This window comes from Myotis lucifugus, unplaced genomic scaffold, assembly GCF_000147115.1.
Source record: "Myotis lucifugus unplaced genomic scaffold, Myoluc2.0 scaffold_9, whole genome shotgun sequence".
Lineage (NCBI taxonomy): Eukaryota > Metazoa > Chordata > Mammalia > Chiroptera > Vespertilionidae > Myotis > Myotis lucifugus.
Window position 1 is genome coordinate 3803680 of NW_005871057.1, and position 26023 is coordinate 3829702.

The 26023-nt window shown below is 38.4% G+C and overlaps 1 protein-coding gene across 7 annotated transcripts in view; it reads right to left on the bottom strand.

Moving 5' to 3' along the window:
* Positions 1–26023, bottom strand: part of PPP1R12A (protein phosphatase 1 regulatory subunit 12A) — a 152930-nt gene that overhangs the window by 73810 nt on the left and 53097 nt on the right. For all 7 annotated transcript variants that reach the window (XR_002828035.1, XR_002828036.1, XM_006083959.2 and 4 more), the window contains exon 3: positions 7873–7991. Coding sequence is in view for 5 of the 7 variants with exons in the window: in XM_006083959.2 (XP_006084021.1) it covers positions 7873–7991 (119 nt within the window). In the remaining 2 variants the exon portion in view is untranslated. The remainder of the gene's footprint in view (positions 1–7872; positions 7992–26023) is intronic.

A 26023-nucleotide genomic window follows, 5' to 3' on the forward strand; every position in this document is an offset into this window, starting at 1 on the left:
CTGGGAGGATTTGACCTCCAGGCCAATTGGCTGTGAGAATCAGCTGTGTCTACAGTGGGAGAACTTCTGTGCTGAAGACACCCTCTGGGGCAAGACTTGCTTCAGTGGGGCTTTGGTGCTCACTGAGTCTGCCCCCTGAGTGTGTCCCTTATAAATCTGAGGAGTTGTAATCTGGATGGTCCCACTCTGACCACTGGGTACACTGGCTCTTGGATCTAAGGAGGTGCTAATTTAGCCTCTTCCTGAGGCTACCCAGCAGGAGCTACGAAGAGATCTGCAGATTCCCCTTCCTTGTTTGGGGTTTGGAGGTGCCCAAATGAGGCCCAGCTGTGAAGCAATGCAAGCTGCTGTGGGGCCTTGGGACTTCTCTTGGAAGTTCTGGGTCTGTCTGGCACAGCTGCAGTTTGTTAGGTAATTTTCAGATTGCAAAGGGCCAGGGCATTCATATGCAAAAGCCTCTGCCGCAGCTTGGGTGGGGCGGGGTCTCAGGGGATCAACAGGACGGAGCAAGCAGCTATGGCTGATCCTCAGCCCTGCCCTAAGGGGCCCCGTGTCTCAATGTCCCAGTAATTGCTGCAAGCACCTCCAAGAGAAAGCCGCCCTCGAGTTCCGAGTTCTGCCCGCTGCCAGACCATCCAGTCTCTCCCCTCACGAGTCCGGGTCCCCAGAGACTTCCCGGAACTGGAGTTCAGAGCAGTCGGGGACTTGTGACTCCCTCCTGATTCAAAAAGACAGCCATGTCCTCAGTTGCCAGCCCTTGCCGTGTGCGCCTCCGTACCTCTGCACTCCACCTCCGCAGCTCCTCTGAATCTCAGTGTGCTTTTCTCTTTCCTTCTAGTTGTAGAATTTCCACTCAGCCAGCCTTCCTGTAGTTCTGGATGATGTCCGTTTTGTCTTTTAGTTGTATTTTTGAATTTGTTGTGGGAGGCAGCAATTTCCGGTGTTTACCTATGCCGCCATCTTGGTTTCCCCTCAGACTGATTTTTTCTTATGCTTTATTCTTTTACTATATATTTTAAAACAGGAACCTCTTTATTATCTTTATCCCTTTTTTGCCTTTACCATATCAAACATTCTGAGTTTTACATCTTTTACTATTCTAAATTTCTTCTGAAAAACAAACAAAAAACACCTACTTATGTCTATATTTATCTAATTTCACATTGTTTATCTAACTACAAAAAATTACTTTTTTGCTTCCAAATAGTGCTTTTATATGAATTATATAAAAACAAAACAATTCAAGTTTAAAACTCAAGTATATGTAAAGGGAAAGTTCTTATGTTTAAGAAACTCCAATTAGCCCAGCTGGTGTGGCTCAGTGGTTGAGTGTCGACCCATTGAACCAGGAGGTCACTGTTCGATTCCCTTCCTGGTGAGGGCACATGCCTGGGTTGTAGGCTCGATCCCCAGTGTGTGGCATGTAGGAGGCAGCCAATCAATGATTCTCTCTCATCACTGATGTTTCTATCTCTCTCTCCCTTCCTCTCTCTGAAATCAATAAAAACAAAATTTTTAAAAAAAGAAACTCCAATTAGAAAAAACTTCTCTCATTCTTAAAATTAAAAAAAAAATACTGATTAGAGTTATAGACCCTGCTTATTAATTAGTTCATTAACTTTTTTTTAAAAACCCTCATAGTATTATATATTACAACACTTGTTTTATAATTCTAGTGCTTTACCTAGTTAGTGATCTTGAGAAAGCTGTAAATTCTTTGAATATCAGTATAATGAGTTAAGAACAGATACTAAAACTAGACTGCTAAGTTTCAATCCCTGATCTGTCATTTATTTACACTTACTAGTTTTATTATATTGGGCGAGACACTTAAACTATGCTAATATTCAGTTTCTTTACTTGTAAGATAGGGGTAATGAAACTACCTATCCCATAGGGTTGCTGTGAGGATTAAATTAATTGGTGTATGTGAAGTGCTGATCAGGAGTAAGCACCAAAGTGTTAACTACCATTATCAGATCTAAAAGTCTATGATTCTGCTTCTCTCTCTAGCTTTTTTTTTTTTTTTTTTTTGGTTAATCCTCACCCAAGGATATTTTTCCATTGATTTTTTTTGTTTTTTTTTGTTTTTTTTTTTTTTTTTTACGGAGCGTGCGAGCCTTGGAGATTTAAAACGACACTTGTGTATATTACAAAGTGTTTAAACTATTTAACAATCTGTCATTATTATTGAAAAACATTAAATATTAGATTGAAATGTAGCCAAATCTCTTAGGTAAGAAAAAAAATAGAATTAAGCTGTTTTTGGTCAGCCAAGAGATATAAAAATTAACTTGTGTCCCAGGAAAATTATATTAAAATATAAACTAGAAATAGGTTTAGCTACTGTTCAATTATTACTACTTTTTAAAAATTTATATTTATTGATTGATTTTAGAGAGAGAGGGTTGAGGGAGATCAAGAAATAGATCAATTTGTTGTTCCACTTATGCATTCATTGGTTGATTCTTGTATGTGCCCTGACTGGGAATCAAACCTGCAATCTTGGCATAATGGGATGACGCTCAAACCAACTGAGCTACGTGGCCAGGGCCAATCATTACTACTTTCAAAGGAAATTTACTTAAATATTAACTAGTTATTGATCAAATATATTATAATAAGAAATAAGAGCCAAAAGAATGACTAAAGAATTTTAAAATATTAAATAATAACTTGCATACACAGATAAACAATTTGAGAAATATTATCACTACCAGAGATAATATTTAGGGTGCTCTTATCTTTTGGTTTCTCTGGAATATAGTTATGCTATATAAATTCATGTATTCCCATTATGTAAAAAATAAACATCATTACGTTTTCCAGGAGACATTCTTAATATAGTCTGGGACAGTAATGAAGAGTGTGGGCTAAAAATATCTATCACACTCTTTGGGACTGAACAATAGCACCACTTCCTACCCATATGACTTTGGGCAAATCACTAAGTCTCAATTTCTCATCTGTAAAATAGGAATAATAGTAGTATTAACTCTTAAATTGCTGTGAGGCTGAAATGAAATGAAATAATGTACATAAAGCCCTTTGCTTAATGTCTGGCATATAACCAACATTTAATAAGAGTTAGCTACTATGGAGTAAAGACAGTCTCTTTAACAAATGGTGCTGGGAAAACTGGACAGACATATGCAAAAAGATGAAACTAGACCACCAACTGACACCATACACAAGAATAAATTCAAGGTGGATAAAACACTTAAATGTAAGGCATGAAACCATAAAAATCTTACAGGAGAACATAGGCAGTAAAATCTCAGAAATCTCACATAGCGATATATTCACAGATACATCTCTTAGGGCAGTGGTAGGCAAACCGCGGCGCGCGAGCCACATGTGGCTCTTTGGCCTCTTGAGTGTGGCTCTTCCACAAAATACCACGTGCGGGTGCACACGTACAGTGCGATTGAAACTTCGTGGCCCATGCGCAGAAGTCGGTTTTTGGCCTGGGCGAGTCTATTTTGAAGAAGTGGCGTTAGAAGAAGTGGGGGGTGTCTGTTGGTCGGTCGGTCGGTCGGTCGGGCGGGCGACGGGAGACGCGGCTCAGGTGGGCTGCGGGATATGCAACGCGGTGGAGGCGCCAAATATCAACAGTACTTAAACTATATAGGTAGGTTAATAACAATGTACCTACCTATATAGTTTAAGTTTAAAATATTTGGCTCTCAAAAGAAATTTCAATCGTTGTACTGTTGATATTTGGCTCTGCTGACTAATGAGTTTGCCGACCACTGTCCTAGGGCAAAGGGTAAGGAGAAAAGAAACAAATGGGACTACATCAAAATAAAAAGCTTCTGCACAGCAAAAGAAACCACCATCAAATTAAAAAGGGAATCCACTGAATAGGAGAACATATTTGCCAATGATACATCTGATAAGGAGTTAATTTCTAAAATATATAAAGTATTCATACAACTCAACAAAAAGACAAACAATTCAATTAAAAAATGGGCAGAAGACCTGAATAGACATTTCTCCAAAGAGTACATACAAAGGACCAAGAGACACAAGAAAAAAATGCTCCAAGTCACTAATCATCAGAGAAATGCAAATTGAAACCACAATAAGATATTACCTCACACCTGTCAGAATGGCTATCATCAAAAAATCAACGAACAGCCCTAGCTGGTTTGGCTCAGTGGATAGAGTGTTGGCCTGCGGACTGAAGGGTCCCAGGTTTGATTCGGGTCAAGGGCACAAGCCTGGGTTGCGGGCTCGATCCCTAGTGGGAGGCGTGCAGGAGGCAGCTGATCAATGATTCTCTCTCATCATGGATGTTTCTATCTCTCCCTCTCCTTTCCTCTCTGAAGTCAATAAAAATATATTTTAAAAAATCAACAAACAACAAGTGCTGACGAGGATGTGGAGAAAAAGGAACACTAATTCACTGCTGCTGATGGGAATGCAGATTGGTGCTGCCACTATGAAAAACAGTACGGAGTTTCCTCAAAAAATTAAAAATGGAACTTCCATTTGACCCAGCGATCCCTCTGGGAATATATCCTAAAAAACCGAAAACACCAATCAGAAAGAATATATGCACCCCTATGTTCATAGCAATGTTATTTACAATAGCTAAGATTTGGAAACAGCTCAATTGTCCATCAGTAGATGAGTGGATAAAAAAGCTATAGGACACTTACATTATGGAATACTATGCAGCTGTAAAAAAAGATGGATACCTTACCCTTTGAGACAGCATGGATGGACCTGGAAAATATTATGCTAAGTGAAATAAGCCAAACTGAGAAAGACAAATATCACATGATCTCACTTATTTGTGGAGTCTAATGAACAAAATGAATTGACCAACAAAATAAGACCCGAAGCAGGGAGGCACGGAACAGACTGATTTGGGGTCGGGGGGATGAGAAGAGATAAAATAAAGAACTTATATGCATAGACCATGGACATGGGCAATAGGGTAGTGAAGACTTGAGGGGGAAGTATGGGCTGGGAGGAGGGGGGCAAAGGGTGGGAAATTGGGAGATATCTGTAATACTATCAACAATAAAAATATATTTAAAATGTCAAAAAAAACCACACACACACACACATAACACACACACACACACACACACACACAAAGAGTTAGCTACTATTATTAGTATTAGTTCTTCCCTTTTCAGTTCCAGGGTCATTCATCCACTCTTTCCCGGAATTCTCTCTCATGTATTATTCTCCCAGATTTACATTTTCTACTCTGACATTTCCAAGTTCCAACAGTACACCAGACACTGTCCTCTAGAAATGCTTTAGCCACCACAAACTCAGTATGTCCCAAAACAAACTCATAAATCTTTTTCCCACATTTTCCCATATAAATTCGAGTCATCCCTTCTTACACTGGAAACTTCAGTAAGCAAATGATTTTTTTCTATCTCCACATTCAATTCTTCACCAAACTGTTTTAATTTTACCTTAATATTTTTCTCAAGACAGCCCTACTTTCCCATCATAAATATAATAATTTGGGCCCTTATCATCTGTAATATTTAAGAGCCTTCTTCACCCCCCACCCCCATTTTAATTCATTGCCATCAGCTTTATTACTAAAAATCAAATCTAATCAGGTTAATTTCTTGCTGAGGTCTTTGTTGCATCTGTTTATGCCTACCAAATATATATCCCTCACCATCCGGCTCCAGCCCTATCTTTTTCGGGCTCACCTCCAGCTCTTACTAATTCCATCCTGACGTTCTATCTCCATTACAATTCTAATGAATTCTCCACATATGCTATATCTCCAATTCCTTTTCTTTGCATATGTTGGTAGCTCTGCCTGACATGTCTTTTCTGTCCATTGCCTCCCTTCTCTGCCAAGCAAACTCTTTCTCAAATGTCACTGTTCTGAAACTTTTCCTGACTACTACAGTTAGTCACAGCCTTTTCTGTTCTCCCACAACATTCTGTTTCTATCTATATTTTACAAATAGCACACTGCACTGTGAAGCTCTTTTTATATATTTGCCACTGTGAAATTCTTAAGAACAAAGATTGCCTTTTTTTTCTTCTTCAATACCCAGCACTCAGAACATCTGCTGGCACATTAATCAATACTGAATGAATCATTACAATTAAAATCAGCATTGCTAACAGTTTCCCTTATATAAAAGGGAACCAAAGGCAAGAAGTTTTCAGTATATCTCCATACCTTTCTTAGTTCATAATAATTGTTAATATTAGACAGTATAAAAAGATTTCTTTTAACCAGTTTTCCAAGAAACTGTTAGATATCTGGGCACTCATCAGGGCAAGATGGCAGATAAGGTACCCTTCTTTTTAGCTTGTGATGTGTTATATACTTCCAGCTCTTCAAGTCTTGAAGATCCCATTACTCCAAAATGCCTGCCTAGAGCCTAGTTGTTAAAAGCTCTTCTGTGTACTTATTCAAGCTTCAGTTTAAGACAACTTTTCTAATGTGTGTCCTATTCTCTTCAACCACTTGTTATAATGCCTCAATTCTATTTAGGCATTTAAATATTTTCTCAGTTTTAGTGCCTAAGATTTTTCTTTTTAAACAACCGAGTAGTCATTATGCATTTCCTTAATCCCAAGGAATAAAAATCTCTTTTCCAGGAACAACTGAGAAGTCATTAGGAATTCTCCTAATCCCAAGGAATAAAAATCTCTTTTCAAGGAACTGGTTTAGCTTCTATTCCTTTAACCCTATTTCCTGATGAATCACACTTCAGCAGCAGTCAACCCTCTAAACCAGTGGTTCTCAACCTTCCTAATGCCGCGACCCTTTAATACAGTTCCTCATGCTGTGGTGACCCCCAACCATAAAATTATTTTCGTTGCTACTTCATAACTGTAATTTTGCTACTGTTATGAATCGTAATGTAAATATCTGATATGCAGGATGTATTTTCATTGTTACAAATTGAACATAATTAAAGCATAGTGATTAATCACAAAAACAATATGTAATTATATATGTGTTTTCCGATGGTCTTAGACGACCCCTGTGAAAGGGTCGTTCGACCCCCAAAGGGGTCGCGACCCACAGGTTGAGAACTGCTGCTCTAAACCAATATTCATACCTTTTCTTTATCCTTTAACCTTAGTAAAACACATTTCTCTTCTGATAACACCCATTTAATCATTGCCACAATGACATATAGTGGGAATCACTATATATGATTTATATATATTTACAATTTTAATTGTAATAAAATACACAGAATGTAAAATTTGCCGTCTTCAATAACCATTTTGAAGTATATAGTTAAGTAGTGTTAAGTACATTTATATTGTTGTGTAAGCCAATTTCCTTATGTAATGTGGCTCACTGTTACTGCTGTGTCCTCATCTCCTTCCAGCTCCTTCCTTGTTCTGCCTGTTCCAGTCACACTGGTCTACTTGCTGCTTCTCTGAATACACCAGGTACCCTCCTATCTTTGCATTGGTTGTTCCCCCTGTCTGGAATGTTCTTTCCCCATTACCACATAATTCAGTCCTCACCTCATTCAGATTTTAGCTTAAATACCACCTTATCAGTGAGAACTTCTTGACTGCTTTATTTATATTTACAATGTGTCACATTCATCCTATGTACATCTTACCCTTTTTGCCTGTCTTATTTCTCTCCAAAGCTCTTAATAGCATATAATTTTATGCCTGATTCCACCACTTATGATACCTCTTTCAACTTAAAAAATATTAAGATATAGAGCTGAGAAACATGTATTTTTCAAATAGAATCATACTGCACATTAGGTAAGCTGACTCCTCCCTCCAAATTATAATTGTCTTTCAATGCCAACAATTATTTTACTAAAAATGTATCATGTTCTTTCTAAAACAGTTGTAAATAATTATTTTCCATTTAGACTGCTTTTACACTACCTTGCCGATTAACTTCATTTTGAAGTAGCTCTTCCATTGCCTCCTCCTCAGCAATATCTAAAGGTGTGTCACCTTCACTGTTGACAGCTCCTACATGTGCTCCATGACCAATCAAAAACCTGTAAAATCAAAGGTAAGATGGTTAAGCAATGCTATTGAAATAAGACTAAATACATAACAATGAGGAAAACTATGTAAAAGCAGCCATAAAAACCAAGAATAGGGCCCTAGCCAGTGTGGCAGGCTCAATTTCTGGTAGGGGGCATGCAGGAGGCAACTGAAAGATGTCTGTCTATCTATCTATCTATCTATCTATCTATCTATCTATCTATCTATCTATCATCTATCTATCTATCTATCTATCTATCATCTCCCTTCCTTGCTTCTAAAAATCAATAACATATCTTAACGCACCAAAAAGCCAAAAAGCAGGATATGTATTAAGTTCTAAAAAACTACAGTAGAGCATATTTTCTTTTTTTTATATTTCCTAATTTTTCTATAATGTACATACATTGTATAAAAAAATGCTGATTTTAGAGAGGAAAAGAGAAAGAGAGAGAGAGAGAGAGAGAGAGACTGAATGGTTGCCTCCCATATGCACCCAGACTGGAGAGTAAACCTGCAACCTAGGCATATGCCGTGACCATTGACCGGCAACCCTTTTGGTATATGGTCTGACACTTCAACCAACTGAGACACTGGTAATAATTAGAAAGTCTTACATAGGATCATTTCAAACTGTCTCCACTAAGGCTTTTCATTATCTCCATACTGACTGGTTTCCTAACTGATCTCCATGCTCCCAGTCTCGTGCCATAAGCAATAGTTCTTAACTTGGGGTCCATGGACGGAATTCAAAAGACCATTTCACTGACACAGATATCTTAAAATATTATTTATGCTCACCACTATTTTGAAATTAAAATAGTCATTAGACCACCATTAGACCTTTTTATTTATTATGTTACTAAAGAAGCACATATGTAATTGTACCACAAATGTGTTTTTTAATACTTTGATAAATGAAATCCAATATAATTGGTTTTCACTGTAGTTTGTATTTTATGCACCCAAAGCACAATCCTGAGAAAGTATCCACAGGACTCATCAAACCTGCCAAAAGGGATCCAGATACAAAGGTTCTCAATCACTTTCATGTGTTGACTGCACATCTCTTAGAATCTATGTAACACTAGAGGCCCGATGCACGAAAATTCATGCAAGAGTAGGCCTTCCTTCCCCCGGCTGCTGGCACCGGCTTCCCTCCGGCAGGTACCCAGGACCCGAGCTGGCTTTCCTCCGGCCCCGGCTTCGTTAGGAAGGATGTCCGGAATGACATCCGGAAGATATCTGGTCTAATTAGCATATTACCCTTTTATTATTATAAATAACCAATGTCAATTCCCAACTAAAACATTTTTGAATGGTTGTACCATCAGTAGGAGAAACACACATGACCCTCAATAATCTAGTTTTATATTCTTTTCAGCCTCATTCCTCTTCTTTCCTGTATCACACTTTAAGCTCCAACAATATGGAACTGCTTGTAGTTCCAAGTTAAACCATGCTCTTTTGGCATCCCTGATTTTCCTTTTATATATGTAAAGAATGGGCAGTTTTTCCCTATGTCCATAAACAACTGAACTTGTGGGTTTTTTCTTTTTCTTTTTGACTGACTACATAAAAAGTCCACAGAGTTAAAAAGAAAAAGGAAAGACCTTCCTTAAACCTCTTCTTCTACTATCATGATCTCTTCCCAGAGAAAAACACTACTAACAGCATGGCAAATATCTTTCCAGTACCTTTGCTCTGAATTTATATGTGGGTATATAAACATATATGCATAGTCACTTTGAGGCTCCTTTTGTAAAACAAAAATTAATGAGATTATTTTAAATACACTGGAATGCGCTAACCGGTTTGGTTCAGTGGATAGAACGTCGGCCTGCAGACTGAAGGGTCCCAGGTTCGATTCTGGTCAAGGGCATGTACCTTGGTTGTGGGCACATCCCCAGGAGGGGCTGTGCAGGTGGCAGCTGATTGATGTTTCAAACTCTCTCTCTCCCTTCCTCTCTGTAAAAAATCAATAAAATATATTTTTTAAAAAAATAAATGCACTGGAATGCAATGCTTCCCTTCTAATAGCTGAAAATATTCTACAGTATGGCTGGTTGATACTTCTACTTGATAGTGTCCAGCTAATGGACATGTTTTAAAATGAACACTTGACATGAACAATCTTTTAAAATTTCCTCAACCTGATGGGCATGAAACATCTTATCATTGTTTTAACATCTTTTCTGATTACACGAGTTTGAAAATATTTTAATGTTACTGGCATTTGTATTTTCTCATTTTGTGAACTTCTTATTTACATCTTTTGCTTGTATTTCTTATGTGGTAATTCAACAAATACTTATGGGGTGCTGTTATGGACTCTATGTCTGTGTCCCTGCCAAAATTCAATGTGACGGTATTAGGTAATTAGGTTTAGATGAGGTCATGAAGGTGGAGCACCCATGATGGGATTAGCTTCCTTATAGAAGAGGAAGACACTCGAGTTTATCGAGTTTACAACCTCTCTGCCTGAGGACACAGCAAGATGACCATCTGCAAGGCAGGAAAAGGGCCAGCATCTTGGACTCCATAGTCTCCCAAACTGTGAGAACCAAATGCCTGCTGTTTAAGTTACCTAGTCTATGGTATTTTGTTATAGCAGCCAAAGCTGACTAAAACAGGTGTCTAGAATGTATCTAGCACTACGTTACATGCCAGCAATACAACTGTAAACATAAACAAACATGGACCCTCTCTCAAAGAGCCTACAGTCTAGTAAAAGAGTTAGATGAATCACCCCAATAAATGTAAAATTGTGATAAGTCTACGACAGAGAATTTTGTTGTATCTAGCAGTGAATAACATAATTTGATTTGGTCAGATCCGAAAAGAATTCTCTGAAGAATATGTAGATACTAACAAAGATAACTGAAAGAGTGTGTTCCAGGAACGGAAAATAAAAGACACCAAAACCCAGCAACAGGAAGTGTGTATGGCTAGACAGGGGGCAGGTATTTTTTTCTGAGTAACTGAAATAACTGATCACTCTCTATATATTTCTGTCTCTAATAAACATAAACACACACACACACACACCAAAGTCAGTGAATGTTTATTTTTGCTTACATTATCAGGAATGTATTTCAAAAAGATCACTTTGTGCAGTATGAAAGATAAATTAGAATGGAGAAAGAATGAGAATAGGCAGACCAGTTAAATAGCTATAGTTGTGGTATAAAACAATTACGTTGGAAGCTTGAATTTGATGGAGGAAATGGATGAATTCCAGAGATAACTAGGAGATACTGGAAGATCAGCTGGATATAAGAAGTGAGGGTAAAAAAGGTGTTTAAGCTACATTAAAGTTCTTGACTTATATGATGTGATAAATGGGATGGTGGTACTAATTAATAATATACAAAAACTTAAGTTATTCCCTGCATCTGACTAATAGATGTGTTGCAAATATTTTTTCCAAATTGTCACTGCATTAAAAACTTTTCTTATAGTATTCTGTATTTTACTAAATTTCAAAGATTTTATGAAGTCAGGTTTGTCAATCTTTTGCTTTAAGAAGACCTGTACCCATCTAGCTAGATGTATCTATGTGGAGATGTAACTTTTACACACACACACACACACACACACACAGACAAAGAAAAATGAAAGAATATACACTATACACAGACAATAGTGCAGTGAAGGCCTGGGCAGCAGGGGTCAGTGAGCTGGATTGTGGGGTGGAGAGGGAGAGGATCAATGAGGGATTAAAAAAAGAATATTAAGAACATATACTATAAAGTTAACAGGTCATCCTTAAGAGGTAGGATTAGAAGGGATGTGTGTTAATTGTGTTTTTATAGTAAGAAGAAATTTTTTTGTAATCCAAGTTTTCTGCAGCAAGTATATTTTGTGTATCAGACCACAAAATAGACTGCCATATCATTTTGTAGCTTGTTTTTTATTTTATTTTTTATTGTCTAAAGTTTGTAGCTTGTTTGTAAACTTAATAACATGTTATAAACATTTCTTTCTCCCTGTGCAAAGTAATGTTTCATTTTTTATTATTTTCATGGTGTTTTTTTTTTTACAAATAAAAGTCATACTTGAATTTGAATTGAGGTAACTTTTTCTTTCTCACAGTTTTGAAAAATGTAATAGAAAATTTAAAAACATTTATATACTACAAATAAATAAATGAATCTGAAGAAAAAAAAAAAAAAGATGTGCTATGCTCCAAGAGAATATGAAACTATTCTATTAGGCAAAACCTTGATCAAGTAATTAGTGATATTTACACATAAAACCACTTCTATTTTGCTTAGGTATAGTATTAGAAATCATTCACCAGATATAAACACTGAGAATAAAAGGAATATCTCAATGTAGCCTCAATGCTTGCAGCAGTGTGATCTATATGAGAAGCAGAGTCTCAAGGGCATACCAGGTCAAGGCCAAATACAGACAATCCAAAATTTATATAAACAGGAAGGATGTTAAAAGAAAATAACAAGAGTAAAGTTCCAAAACTACTGGCAAGGAAGTGGGGCCTGGAGCAATCCCTGAGCCAAAAATTTATATGTATACTTGGTATAGTTCACAAACCTCTCCTGCACTCCAGAACTAGTCTGCAAACGTAAATAAAAAATAAAAGATATATTAATATACATAAAATCTCATTGTATTAATTCTTATCTCCCATGAATAATCTCAAAAGCCATTCAAATACTGGTTGGATAAAAAAAAAAGCATAAATGTTTAAGTTTAAGTTCTGTAGACTTTGGGTTAGACTCCTACCTCTGCCTGGACAGCTGTGTGACATTCATTAACTTAAAATATTTGAAGTTCCATTTATAAGTTACTTAAAGGGTTGTGTGAAGTTTAAATGAGTTAGCTCAGGTAATGTCTAAAAATAAAATTAAAATTCTGTTATCACATCATGCAAAATTATGACATTTAGAAAGTAATGTTTAAGATAATGTGAAAGAAAATACATGTTATCTCAGAAATTCACTTTGAGGGACCCTGGAGATACTGAAAACAGATGGCTACATGTCCTTCAGAACAAACAAGCTGGGGTATTTTAAGCAGCTCATGTGACTGCTAATTAGAAAAAATATACTATATTTATTTTAATATTTCTTTTTTTTCTTAGAAGAAAAAAAAGAATTTCTCATAGGAGTCCCAAAATGAAAGTGAGAAGACTGGGCTAGTTCTCAGATGGGCAACTTTTTTGATGCTTCAAGATGTAAACAGTTAATGATTTATTCAAATAACGCAAAGTGCAAAATAGAAAATTCCACTTAGTAAATAATGACATTCTTTATGAAGTGCAGAAGTGAAAAAGGTAAACTACCAGGTTTATTGAGATTTATAATAATCTAATAGCTTTGAGTCAATAAATAATTTTGGACAAATAAATTAATTTACCTCAAAATGAAAATGTGACCCAATGGAATTTTACAAAATTATTAAAAAATCTAACAAAAGGCCCTAACTGGTTTGGCTCAGTGGATAGAGCGTCAGCCTGCAGACTGAAAGGTCCCAGGTTCGATTCCGGTCAAGGGCATGTACCTTGGTTGCAGGCACATCCCCAGTGGGAGGTGTGCAGGAGGCAGCTGATCGATGTTTCTCTCTCATCGATGTTTCTAACTCTCTATCCCTCTCCCTTCCTCTCTGTAAAAAATCAATAAAATATATTAAAAAAAAAAATCTAACAAAAGGTATAAAGTAACCAAGTCACTGGTTGCAATTTGGATATGGTATATTAAATAAGCAGGTAGGATTATACCTGTGTTAGAATTACTCAGTGATGAGAGGGGGGTTATGAGGCTGTGTGGAAAAGGTGAATTAGCCCTGACTGGTTTGCCTCGGTGGATGGAGCATCGGCCTGCGGACTGAGGGGTCCCAGGTTCGATTCCAGTCAAGGGCATGTACCTTGGTTGTGGGCACATCCCCAGTAGGGGTTGTGCAGGAGGCAGCTGATCGATGTTTCTCTCTCATTGATGTTTCCAACTCTCTATACCTCTCCCTTCCTCTCTGTAAAACATCAATAAAATATATTTTTAAAAAAAAGGGAAAAGGTGAATTAAGAGGTACAAATTGGTAGTTACAGAATAGTCACAGGGATGTAAAGTACAGCATAAGGAATAGAGTCAAGTAGAGGCCTGGTGCAAGACACTTGTACACTGGGGAAATGGGACAGGGTCCCTCAGCCCAGCCTGTGTCCTTTCACAGTCTGGGAGCCGTCGCTCTGACATCCTTAATGCTGCCGCAGAAGCAGGAGAGGGTCCTGCCACCACCGCTGCGCTTGCCAGCTGTGAGCCTGGCTTCTGGCTGAGCGGTGCTCCCCTGTGGGAGCGCACTGACCACTAGGGGCCAGCTCCTGCGTTGAGCGTCTGGCCCCTGGTGGTCAGTGCGCGTCATAGTGACCAGTTCTGCAGTTCGGCCAATTTGCATATTGCCCTTTTATTATATAGGACTAGAGGCCCGGTGCACAAAAATTTGTGCACTTGGGGGGAAGGGGGGGATCCCTCAGCCCGGCCTGTGCCCTCCTGCAGTCTGGGACCCCTCAGGAGATAACGACCTGCTGGCTTAGGCCTGCTCCTGGGTGGCAGAGGGCAGGCCCAATCCCTACGTGCAGCCCCTGGTCGGGCTCAGAGCAGGGCTGATTGGGGAGTTGGGGCGCCGCCCCCTGTCATGCACAGAGCAGGGCGGATTGGGAGGTTGCGATGCCACCCTCAGTCACACTCAGGGTAGGGCCGATTGGGGGGTTGGGGCACCGCCCCCTGTCACACTCAACGCAGGGTTGATGGGGAAGTTGCGGCGCCACCCCTTGTCACGCACAGAGCAGGGCCAATCAGGGGGTTGGGCGCTGCCCCCTGTCATGCACAGAGCAGGGCCCACCAGGGGGTTGGGGAGCTCCCCCCTGTCACGCACAGAGCAGGGCCAATCAGGGGGTTGAGGAGCTCCCCCGTCACTCACAGAGTAGGGCTGATAGGGGAGTTAGGGCACCGCCCCCTGTCGCACACAGAGCAGGGCGCATCAGGGGGTTGGGGCGCTGCCACTGTCACACTCAGGGCAGGGCCGATGGGGAGGTTATGGCTCTACCCTGTCACACACAGAGCAGGGCCTGTGGGGGGGGGGGTTTGGGGCGCCGCACCCTGTCACACACAGAACAGGGCCGATCAGGGGGTTGGGACTCCGCACCCTGTCACACACAGAGTTGTAGGGCGATCAGGGGGTTTGGGCGCTGCCCCGTCATGCTGATCCGGTGCCAGGAGGCCTCGCGGCTCCGCTGATCCCGGTGCTGGGAGGCATATTACCCTTTTACTATATAGGATAGAGGCCTGGTGCACGGGTGGGGGCCGGCTGGTTTGCCCTGAAGGGTGTCCTGGATCAGGGTGGGGGTCACTATATAGGATAGAGGCCTGGTCCTGGATGAGGGGATGATGGTTTGCCCTGAAGGGTGTCCTGGATCAGGGTGGGGGTCCCCACTGGGGTGCCTGGCCAGCCTGGATGAGGGGATGATGGCTGTTTGCAGCTGGTCACACACCCTTCAGGGTGGGGGTCCCCACTGGGGTGCCTGGCCAGTATGGGTGAGGGGCTGAGGGCTGCTTCCAGGCTGGCGATTGACTGAAGCTCCCAACCGCTCCTTTTTTTCTTTTTATTCTGGGCCAGCTTTAGCTCTGGCTCTAGCTCTGAGGCCTCGGCTGCTGAAAGCTGGTATCTGGTTTGTTTGCGTTCTATAATCGAAACAATGTATAACTCCAGCTTTGAGATCCCGGCGCCTGAAAGCCGGTTTCTGGGGTTTTGTTTAGCTTCTATATTTGTTACAATGTTTCAAACTGCCAGGTCAGAGGCCGGCAGCGGCAGGCGGGGAACGTTGGAGTCCGCCAGTCACTGGAGCAAGCAAGTCTCCCTGTTCGCTTCAGTGCATGGCTGCCGGCCGCCATCTTGGTTGTCAGTTAATTTGCATATACTCACTGATTAGCCAATGAAAAGGGTAGCGGTCGTACGCTAATTACCATGTTTCTCTTTTATTAGTGTAGATAATCTATACTAATAAAAGAGAAACATGCAAAGTGATGTCACTTCGCTACGCCCCCCAGCCAATCCAGCGTGACTATGCAAATTAACCCAACAAAGATGGAGGTTAATTTGTATATGCAAGCATGGAGCGAAGACTGAAGGCTCCGGCTGGAGTGAAGACTGAAGACTGAAGACTGAAGAGGCTTGGCTTCTCCGCTGCAGTTGCAGCGGAGAAGCCAAGCCTCACTGCGGCCAGAGGGGAGAACCCTAGCCTCGAGGCTTGGCTTCTCTGCTGTGGCCAGATCCAAGGCCTGGGTCCTGGGTGCCGGAGGAAAACTGGTGCCGGCAGCTAGGGGAAGGAAGGCCTATTGCACGAATCTTTGTGCAACTGGCTTCTAGTATTGTAATAACTATGTATGGTGCCAGGTGGGTATTAGACTTACCAGGGGGATCACTTTATAAGCTATATAAATGTTAAATGTTAAATAAGTTCTAGAACCACTATACTATACACCTGAAACTAATATAATATTGAATGCCAATTGTAATTTTTAATTTTCTTAAAGAATTATTCAGTGTTAACTGAATTTGCAAACAATTTTTGACAGTCTCTATTAATTATCTTGGATTCTGAGTTTTGTCAAATATCAAAGTACAGATAAAATTTTTGAGACAGAGAAATAGTTCATTTTAAAATTTTGATTTTTTAATTAAAATTTTGTCTTTAAATCAGAAGCTGAGAACACAATAATCAAAGAAACAATGATAAAGTAACTTCATCAGCAAAAACTGAATATATTTAGTGTCCAAACTTAATAGACAAATACTAAGTTTCTTATATACTGTAGGGAAACTAGTATCAAGAAGTCCTTCTCACTAATATATGAATGCTTCATGTATGCAATATATGAATTTTTAAATCTGAGAAAGTCAGTGTGTGCCGCTTTAAAAAAGGAAACTCTGTTACAAAGATGAACCTCAAGACCATATGCTAAGCAAAATAAGCCAGTCACAAAAGGACAAATGTTTTATGATTCCACTTATAGGAATATCTAAAGTCAAAATAATAAAAACTGAAAATAGAAAAGTGGTAATCAAAGACAATGAGGAGAGGAGAGGACAAATAAATGTTTAATGGGTAATTTCAGTATTGCAAGATGAAAAATTCTAGAGATCTGCAGCACAATGAATAAACAACATCTACTGAATTGTATACTTAAAAATGGTTAAGATGGCCTTAGCCAGGTAGCTCAGTTGGTTAGAGTATTGTACCAATACGCCAACATCAGGGCACATACAAGAAGCAATTAATGAATATATAAATAAGTAGAACAACAAATTGATGTTTCTCTCTCTCTCTAAAAAAAGAATGAATAAAATTTTTTTAAAAGGTTATAATCTATTGATCTAGATCAGTATTTTAAAAAATGGCTAAGATGATAAAGTTAATATTATGTTTTTAATAATGATAAAACATTTTTATAATATCAGAGAGTCAGCAGAATACCACTAAAACAGTTGTTTCTTAAAAATCCAAATGAATTACTTAAAGTCATACAATAAAACAGAAATTATAAAAACTAAGCTACCTGAACTTTTCAAAGTAGGTAAACAGAACATCACATCATTAACTTCAGAAATAAATGCTATTTTCTTTTGGAAGTCTCTGAGAAACAAAAATTATAAAATAAGTATAAATATCTATGCATCTTCAGTGGGAATGCATTTTGCTATTTCATTTTTTAAGTTCTATACCACAACGAAAAATAGTTGTAACAGTAAGAATCCAAAAATTTGACTTTGAAAGTATTTTTAGAAATATGCTCTGTTCTTTCAGCTTGACAAATGTGTGCCACTTTCTTCTGGCCGGATGAGAAATCTGTCATTTAATTTTTGCCCCCTATAGTGTAGTTTCTTTCTCACTGCTTTCATGATTTTTAATTTGTCTTTAGTTTTTCAGAGGTTTGTATACAGCATGTCTTGGTCTAGAATGCTGTGGTTTAACCTCTTTAGAATTTGCTAAGCTTCTTGCACCTGTAGGTTTATATCTTTTGTCCAGTTTGGGTATGTTTTTGGCCATCCTTTTTATTTTTTTTTAATATGTTTCACTGATTTCAGAGAGGAAGGGAGAGGAAGAGAGAGCTAGAAACCTCAATTATGAGAAAGAACCACTGATTGGCTGCCTCTCGCATGCCCCACACTGGGGGTAGAGCCTGCAACCTGAGCATGTGCCCTGACCAGGAATTGAACCGTGACCTCCTGGTTCATAGGTCGACACTCAACCACTGAGCCACGCCAGTTGGATCCTTTATTATTCTTTTAAATACTTTTTCAGACAGTCCCTCTTTCTCCTCTTCTTCTGGCACTCCAATAGCACAAATACTAGCTCTCTGTTACAGTCCCATAGGCCCCTGAGGCTCTGTTCATTTTATTTTACTAATAGTCTATTTTCTCTGTTGCTCAGATTTGGTAATTTCTGTTGTTCAATTTTTCAGGTCACTAAATCTTTCTTATCCTCTCCATTCTGCTGTTGAGGCTATCCACTGAATTTTTATTTATTTTTGTTACTGATTTTTTTAAGTTCTAAAATTTCCATTTGGTTCTTTCTGGTATCTTCCTTCTATTTCTTTTTTTAAAAAAATATATTTTATTGATTTTTTTTTTTTTTTTTTTTTTTACAGAGAGGAAGGGAGAGAGTCAGAAACATCGATGAGAGAAACATCAATCAGGTGCCTCCTGCACACCCCCCCACTGGGTATATGCCCGCAACCAAAGTACATGCCCTCAACTGGAATCAAACCTGGGACCCCTCAGCCCACAGGCCGACGCTCTACCCACTGAGCCAAACCAATTAGGGCTCCTTCTATTTCTTTGTGGAATTTCTATTTTTTTTTTCATTTAAGCATGCTTTTAATTATTTGTTGAAGTATTTTTATGCTACCTGCTTTATATTTGTCAAATAGTAATATTGCTATCAAGCAATGTTGGTTGGTCTCTATTGATTATCTTCTTCCATTTAATTAGAGATTTTTATTGGTATGACAATTGATTTTCAATTAAAATCTGAACACTTTGAGTACCATGTTATGACTCTAGACGTTGCTTAAATCTTCTATGTCACCTGGCTTTGTCTGGCCCTGCTCTAGCAGAGGAAGGTGAGGATATAAGCCCAGGTTCCCCACTCAACCTTCAGTGATACCAGAGATGGGGCAAGCTCCTTGTTATTTCTTGCTTCCTGCCCAACCTACATTGATACTTCCCTGGCTGAGAAGGATATCAGTGTCTCACTATTCCCCATGTAGCTTCCACTGACACCATGACGAGAGGGAAAGAGGACTCTTTAATGCTTGGTGGTGATGGTGAAAAGTATTCACTGGCCAGTAAGCCTCTGTAGACACCACCCCAGCAGGCAGGACTAAGAGCTCATCCTTACAGCCAGGTGGGGTGGAAGGCCAGGCTTTCCACATGGTCACTATTAGAAGCGCAGGGAGGGCTAGTTAACCATCTGATGTGGATTAAAGTCTTGTCTAGCTCTGTATCTAGCCTAATCTGACATCACCACAGTGTGGGTGTTGGGGTGCCTTATTACAGCCTGGTAAGGGTGGAAGTTTACACTCCCGACTTGCCCTATTGAGTGTATGGGTGGGACTAAGATTTATTTTCCCCATGGTGTATGGCTGGAGTAGAGTGGTTGTTTTTGTTGTTGTTATTATTATTATTATTATTTAGTTTTCTGCCTTGCCAAGGTTGCCCCTCTCCTCGTATTTGGCTAAAGAGATTAGGCTTTTATTGGGGCTTTTTTGCTCTGCATTCACTGGCGCTTTGGGTTACCAGCTACCTCAGCTCCAAGTATGGGATATATGAGGCAAAAAGAAAAGCCAAAAAACTCATCCCTGTGTCATTCTTTGGACCTTAAGATGCCTAGCTGCTCTGCCTTCTCTCTACTTTTAGAGGTTCCTTATATTTATATGTAATGTTGAGGCTTTTTAGGTGTACTTAGCAGAAAGAACAGAATAAAGCATATCTATTCATCTACCTAAGAGGCAGAAATTCTCTTTCCCATTTTTAATTGTCAATAAATTGCAAAATTTATAACATTACTATTTTTAACCTTTATAAAAAATTTCAATTTGCCAAAACCCAAAGACTATTTCTATATTATTTTTGTACATAAATCATGTTATTAGTACAATTGTTAGCAGTCCTGACACCTTGCTAAATTTTAATTTCTAACATCATGATTCCATAAGTATGCTACAGATATAATTAATTACACCAATAGAAAAGACCAAGTTAATATCTGTGAGAGAAATTAGTGTATTTGTGAAACTGGGCTCTATTTCCAATTGTCTAAGCACCTGGGTTGTCATTTGCAAATTCAAAATGTGGGGAAATTTCAATTCCTCTCTTCTCTTTGTAGAGCCACCTTTAAGAAATTCTGAAGGTTCTGTCTTCAATATTTTTAATTTCTCTCAACTATTCACTAGAACAGTAACTCTATACTTCTTTGATCATGCACTAACTCCTGAAAACACACATTACTAAAATCAATTTCTTTATTACTGCAGCTCCCAATTCCCAGAGACAAAAACCCTACTTATTGTGTAACAATTCTAAGATGTATATTTCCCTTATGTTTAAATATCACTGAAATACTCTACAATCAATGGATGTTACAATCAATAATGTCTTAAAATGAATATTGGCCAGGTGGTAGATAAGACATAGTTGTCAATATCTGTCCTCACTTCAATAGATTTATGTGCATTGATATTACCTTATTTGTTGAGCTTAACTGTTGCTTAAAATGTTTTCCTGGATGTTTTCCAAAACTTTCTGTTGATACCTTCTGGTAAGAGCAAGAAAGCACCAACATCAAAACTTGCTAATTGACTATCAGTGACTTAGACGAAAATCCCAAAGTTTACATCAGAACATTCTTAAGCAATGTCACATGACATCAATGACACTAAATTGCCCAGAGAAAAATACTGTGTGAAAAAAAACACAAAAAATCTAGGAGATTAAAAAGTAAAAAGAACAACCACCCCAAATTATAGTTTGATTTTTTTTTTTACCTTTTCAATTAGTACATAAAATACTGGCATCTTAGATTTGATAAAATCCAGTATATGCATTCTAAACATATCCAAAATATTCCTGGGTTCCTATTGCACCTTTACCATTGGCACCTCAAATTAGGCCTATCTAAATCCACATTCCACTTTACTCTCTCCTCTGCCTCACCCTATCTCGCTCTTTAGAACCCTTAATAAGTTTAATGGCACCATTTTCCCAATTACAAAGGCTAGAAAGAAAGGTAGAATAGTGTAGTGGCTAAATGTTCAGACATGAAAAGTTAGACTGTACTGGTTCAAATCCTAACTCTGCCATTTACTGTGTGATTTCTATGACTCAGTTTCCTCATCTATACTATAAGAATTTTAATATAGGTCTACCATCACACAGAAAAATATAAAATTATTCATATTTTAGAAATATTATAGATTATTTAACTAAACTGAGCCTAAGGCAGTATTCTCTAACCAAACACATTAATATTTTTGCAAAAAATGCATTTAAAGGCTTAACAAGGGAACCAGACCAGTGTGACTAAATGAGAGAGCTTGGAGAAAAGTGAAAAAAATGAAGTCGAAAGGTGACAAGTGGCCAAACATGGCCTTGCAGGCCACCAGAACTCTGGCTTTTACCCTGAATGCATTATGAACCTATAGGAGAGTTTTGAGTAAAAAATGTGATATTATCCCACTTACAATATTTTAAAAGGATCACTCTGGCTGCTATATGAGAAATACATGGGGAGAAGAGGACAGTTACGGTCGTGTCCAGGATCAAGGAGAAATGAAAGAGGCGATGAAAAATAGTTTAATAATGGATATATTTTGAAGGACAAGCCAAGAAAAATTGTGAGGATACTGATGGATGTTTATGGAATAAAGGTTAAAATGAAGAAAAGCCAAGTTATAAATATGTCACCACAAATATTTAAAAGTTTTCATATCCTTAAAAGCTGGTTCTTTAATGATCAAGTGACAAAGCTAATGGAACTTTTTCCAAGCTGTAAATAAAACCATGAAAATGTCACTGATGTAAATACTACTAGCATTTTACAATGATATGAGATCCTCAACAGTAGTGTTTTTAAAACGACTTCAAACAAGAAGAAAAATATATTAAATATACTAATTAATCAATATTTAATTCTATATACCATGAAGCTAAGTAACGTTAGCCTAATACAGAGCTAATTTTCTCTACTATTGGAAAATTTTATGGCAAATACTAAAGCAACTAACGATTAAAGCATTCCTGCCTAGCTGACATGGCTCAGTGGTTGAGCATTGACCTTTGAACCAGGAGATCTCGGTTTGACTCCCGGTCAGGGCACATGCCCAGGATGTGGGCTCAATCCCCAGTATGCGGCATGCACAAGGCAGCCAATCAATGGTTCTCTCTCATCTTTGATGTTTCTATCTCTCTCTCCCTCTCCTTTCCCCCCTGAAATCAATAAAAAAATAAAAAACATTCCTTAAACATCTGTACTGGAGGCCTAAAAAAATATGGTGATGAAATTAAAACATAAAACGATTATATCAGAACAATAAGCACATCAATAAACAAAATGTTAATAAAATAAGTCATTTAAATTTTATTACTCAAACACAAAACATTTTTCACTAACATAAAAATTTCTATGATTTACAAGAATACAAAAACAAAAACACAACAATTCCAAGGATAAAACTGTAGTCATTCAAATAACGTTCACTGGTCAATCAACAGGGATAGGCTGAATAAACCACAATGACATACTGTACAATGGAGTACTAAACCTAAAAAGAATAATGAGAAATATCTATATTTTCTACTATATAGCATTTTCCGTAATAGACTGTTAAGTGAAAAAAGCAAAGTGAAGGAAAATATGTGTATAATGTTCTATCATTTATCTACAAAGGAGGAGTAATACTTACTTTAAATAATACATTAAAAACCACACTGGGATAAAATATAAAATTAAAAAATTATAGGATGTGGGAGGAAATAGAGTGGTAGAACAGGGATTGCCATTAGAACCTGCTATTTTATATAAACCATAAAACAAAATTAAATTTTTAAAAAACAAACTCTAAAAAATAAAAAAAATTAAACAGTGAACTTAACAGCACACCTAGTTGGTGGTATAACCACACAAAATAGAACTATTTCAACTGATTTCTATACAGAGTAATTTGATGATATATTTCAAGTGGGATACTTAAGGACAAAAAGAAATGAACCACCTTCCTCCTCCCCCCCAAACCCAACCAACCAAACTTCAAACTGCTTTTAGTAATCATATTGTTGCTGTTGGTGGTATTGCTGTTATATTACAGTGTAATGTATGTGTAACATCTGATGAAACAAATAGTATTATGCGTTATTTTAATCTTGTAGTTCCTGGCAATGAAGTGGAGGAGAAAGGAAATATTGATATATAAGATAGAAGAGATTAAAGAAAAACACCCTGCTGCTGAATTTGAATTGGAAACAATAACCAGTAGTAACAATGAGCACTTCTAGCACCCATTACAAGGAAGGGGATCCTTGGAAAAATGGCAAGTCTAGACCCAGGGCAGGAAATGTAAAACATGTCTGGAACACCTTGTAATACTAAAGTGCAAGTTTACTTTATCTGGTAATGTCCCAAGGACTCAGAAGCCAATATGAACAGACTCTTAATGACCAAAGATGGTATAATGCTGAACGTTAATATGATACTCTCAAACTCACTTCATTTATACTTCCTCTAATCCACTCTGGAGAAGGGGCATTATTAATCTCTATTGTTAGTTTTCCCTAAGACTTCTACCTGATTCAAAGCAGGGAGAGGTTGAGGGTAATTATCTTGGTGAAAAGGTGAGATAATTGAGCCAGAATATGAAGAAATATTCATCTATTCAACTGGTTTCTGCTAGGTTACAGACCAGACACGAATTGTCTAAAAACTAAACTGTAACCTCATATTCTTTGTTCTACTATCTCCAACAAAAGTCAAAAATTTAGAACTCACTGTAGCCTAATCAGCTTCAAATTCTCAGAGTAAACCATCTCCTTCACTGTTTGCTTCGGCTCATTTCAATAGGGAAGAATTAGCACTATTCTGTGCACAATGCAGTTGGTAAAGCAGCATGTAAACAATTGATGTGTTAGAGATGATGATGAATCAGCCAGGAATATCAGAAAGGTTTGAGTTTGGTAAAAACCAATCAAGTAAAGAAATGAGGCAAATGAACTGCTGTGTGCAAAGACACTATAATGTGAACCAGCAAGGACTGTCAGGAAACTAAAAGTAGCCCAGTACTGACATAGTGAAAAACGTGGAAAGCAATATGAGAAGTAAGAGCTAGGAAGATGCCTGATCATTCCCAAATAATCATATTTTTTCATAAATAATATTAATCATAGAGACTACGTAGCTTGGCCAAGGGCACAAGACTAGCAAATGCAGAACCAGGATTTGGAACAAATTTAACTCCAAATATTTCATTTAGCAGAGTGACCCATTTTCCAAGGTTATTCCTGGTTTGTAACAGCTGTCTCTACATTAGTATTAATGGGGCCTTTTACCCTAACAAGTGCTCTGATTTGGGAGATATCTTCACCCTATCTCTTAAGCCACCACTATGCTATATCTTTCTAGGCCCAAGAAAACTAGGGTTTCATTAACTTCTCACATTCATTAGTGGAATTAATTGCGAAAGAGATAATGCTGATAAAAATAATCATGCATTTGGAAAAGTTTGGGGCTATCACCTTAACAAATAACCCATTATATACTAATTTCTATAAACATTGTCATAATTTAAAAAAATTCTTATGGCAAAAAAAGAAAAGTCATTATTTTCTAATTTTAATTTGGTTCAGAGACACTATGTATTATACTTCAGCTATACTACAGCCATAAATTCTAAATTCCTATAGGAAGGTAGTTAGATCAGCAAAATTCTAGTCAAGCTTAGTCAAAATAGGACCTAAGAAGCTCATATTCCATATTCCATCTCCCAAAAAATAAAAAGTTATAGTTACTCTATTGAAAATGTTAACATTTGAGCAGACTGTTCACCCCCCTCACACTTGTTTACTGGCATGTAAAAAATTGGATATGCCAGATTCTTGCTTTTCCAGAGTAGACAGAGGCAAATATTTAAGCCAGGCCAATGGAAGTACCTTAAGGGGAAATAAGCTGCAGCCAGAGGGTTCCCCTCCCTTGACATACACAGAATAAGGAGAAGATATTTCCACTCCTCAATCAATTTTTATTTTGCTCTTGGGATGGGCATATGGAAAAACACAGTTCAGGAGCTGTGGTGATCATCTTGCACTAAGTGGGGGGCCAGGGTAGGAATAAGGTCCGTATTTGGGAAAGTCAGATGAAGAAAAAGCCTGAAAGACCCCAGGCCCTAGATCAGTGGTCGGCAAACCACGGCTCGCGAGCCACATGCGGCTCTTTGGTCTCTTGAGTGTGGCTCTTCCACAAAATACCACGTGCGGGCGCGCATGTACAGTGCGATTGAAACTTCGTGGCCCATGTGCAGAAGTCGGTTTTCGGCCTGGGCAAGTCTATTTTGAAGAAGTGGTGTTAGAAGAAGTGGGGGGTGTCGGTTGGTTGGGCGACGGGAGATGCGGTGCAGGCGGGCCGCGGGATATGCAGCGTGGGGGAGGTACATTGTTTTGAGGTACCTTTGCTGAGGTCGACCCCTTCCAACTCTCCCATCTACACTCGTCTATCTGAAATAAGTATACAAGATGAGTGTGGATGGGAGAGTTGGAAGGGGTCGACCTCAGCGAAAGTACCTCAATCAGATTGAGGACGTTTTTAGCAAAGGCCAGCTTAGGAGTACCCTAATTAAGTTAATAACAATGTACCTACCTATATAGTTTAAGTTAAAAAAATTTGGCTCTCAAAAGAAATTTCAGTCGTTGTACTGTTGATATTTGGCTCTGTTGACTAATGAATTTGCTGACCACTGTCCTAGATGATCATCAAGCAGTTAAT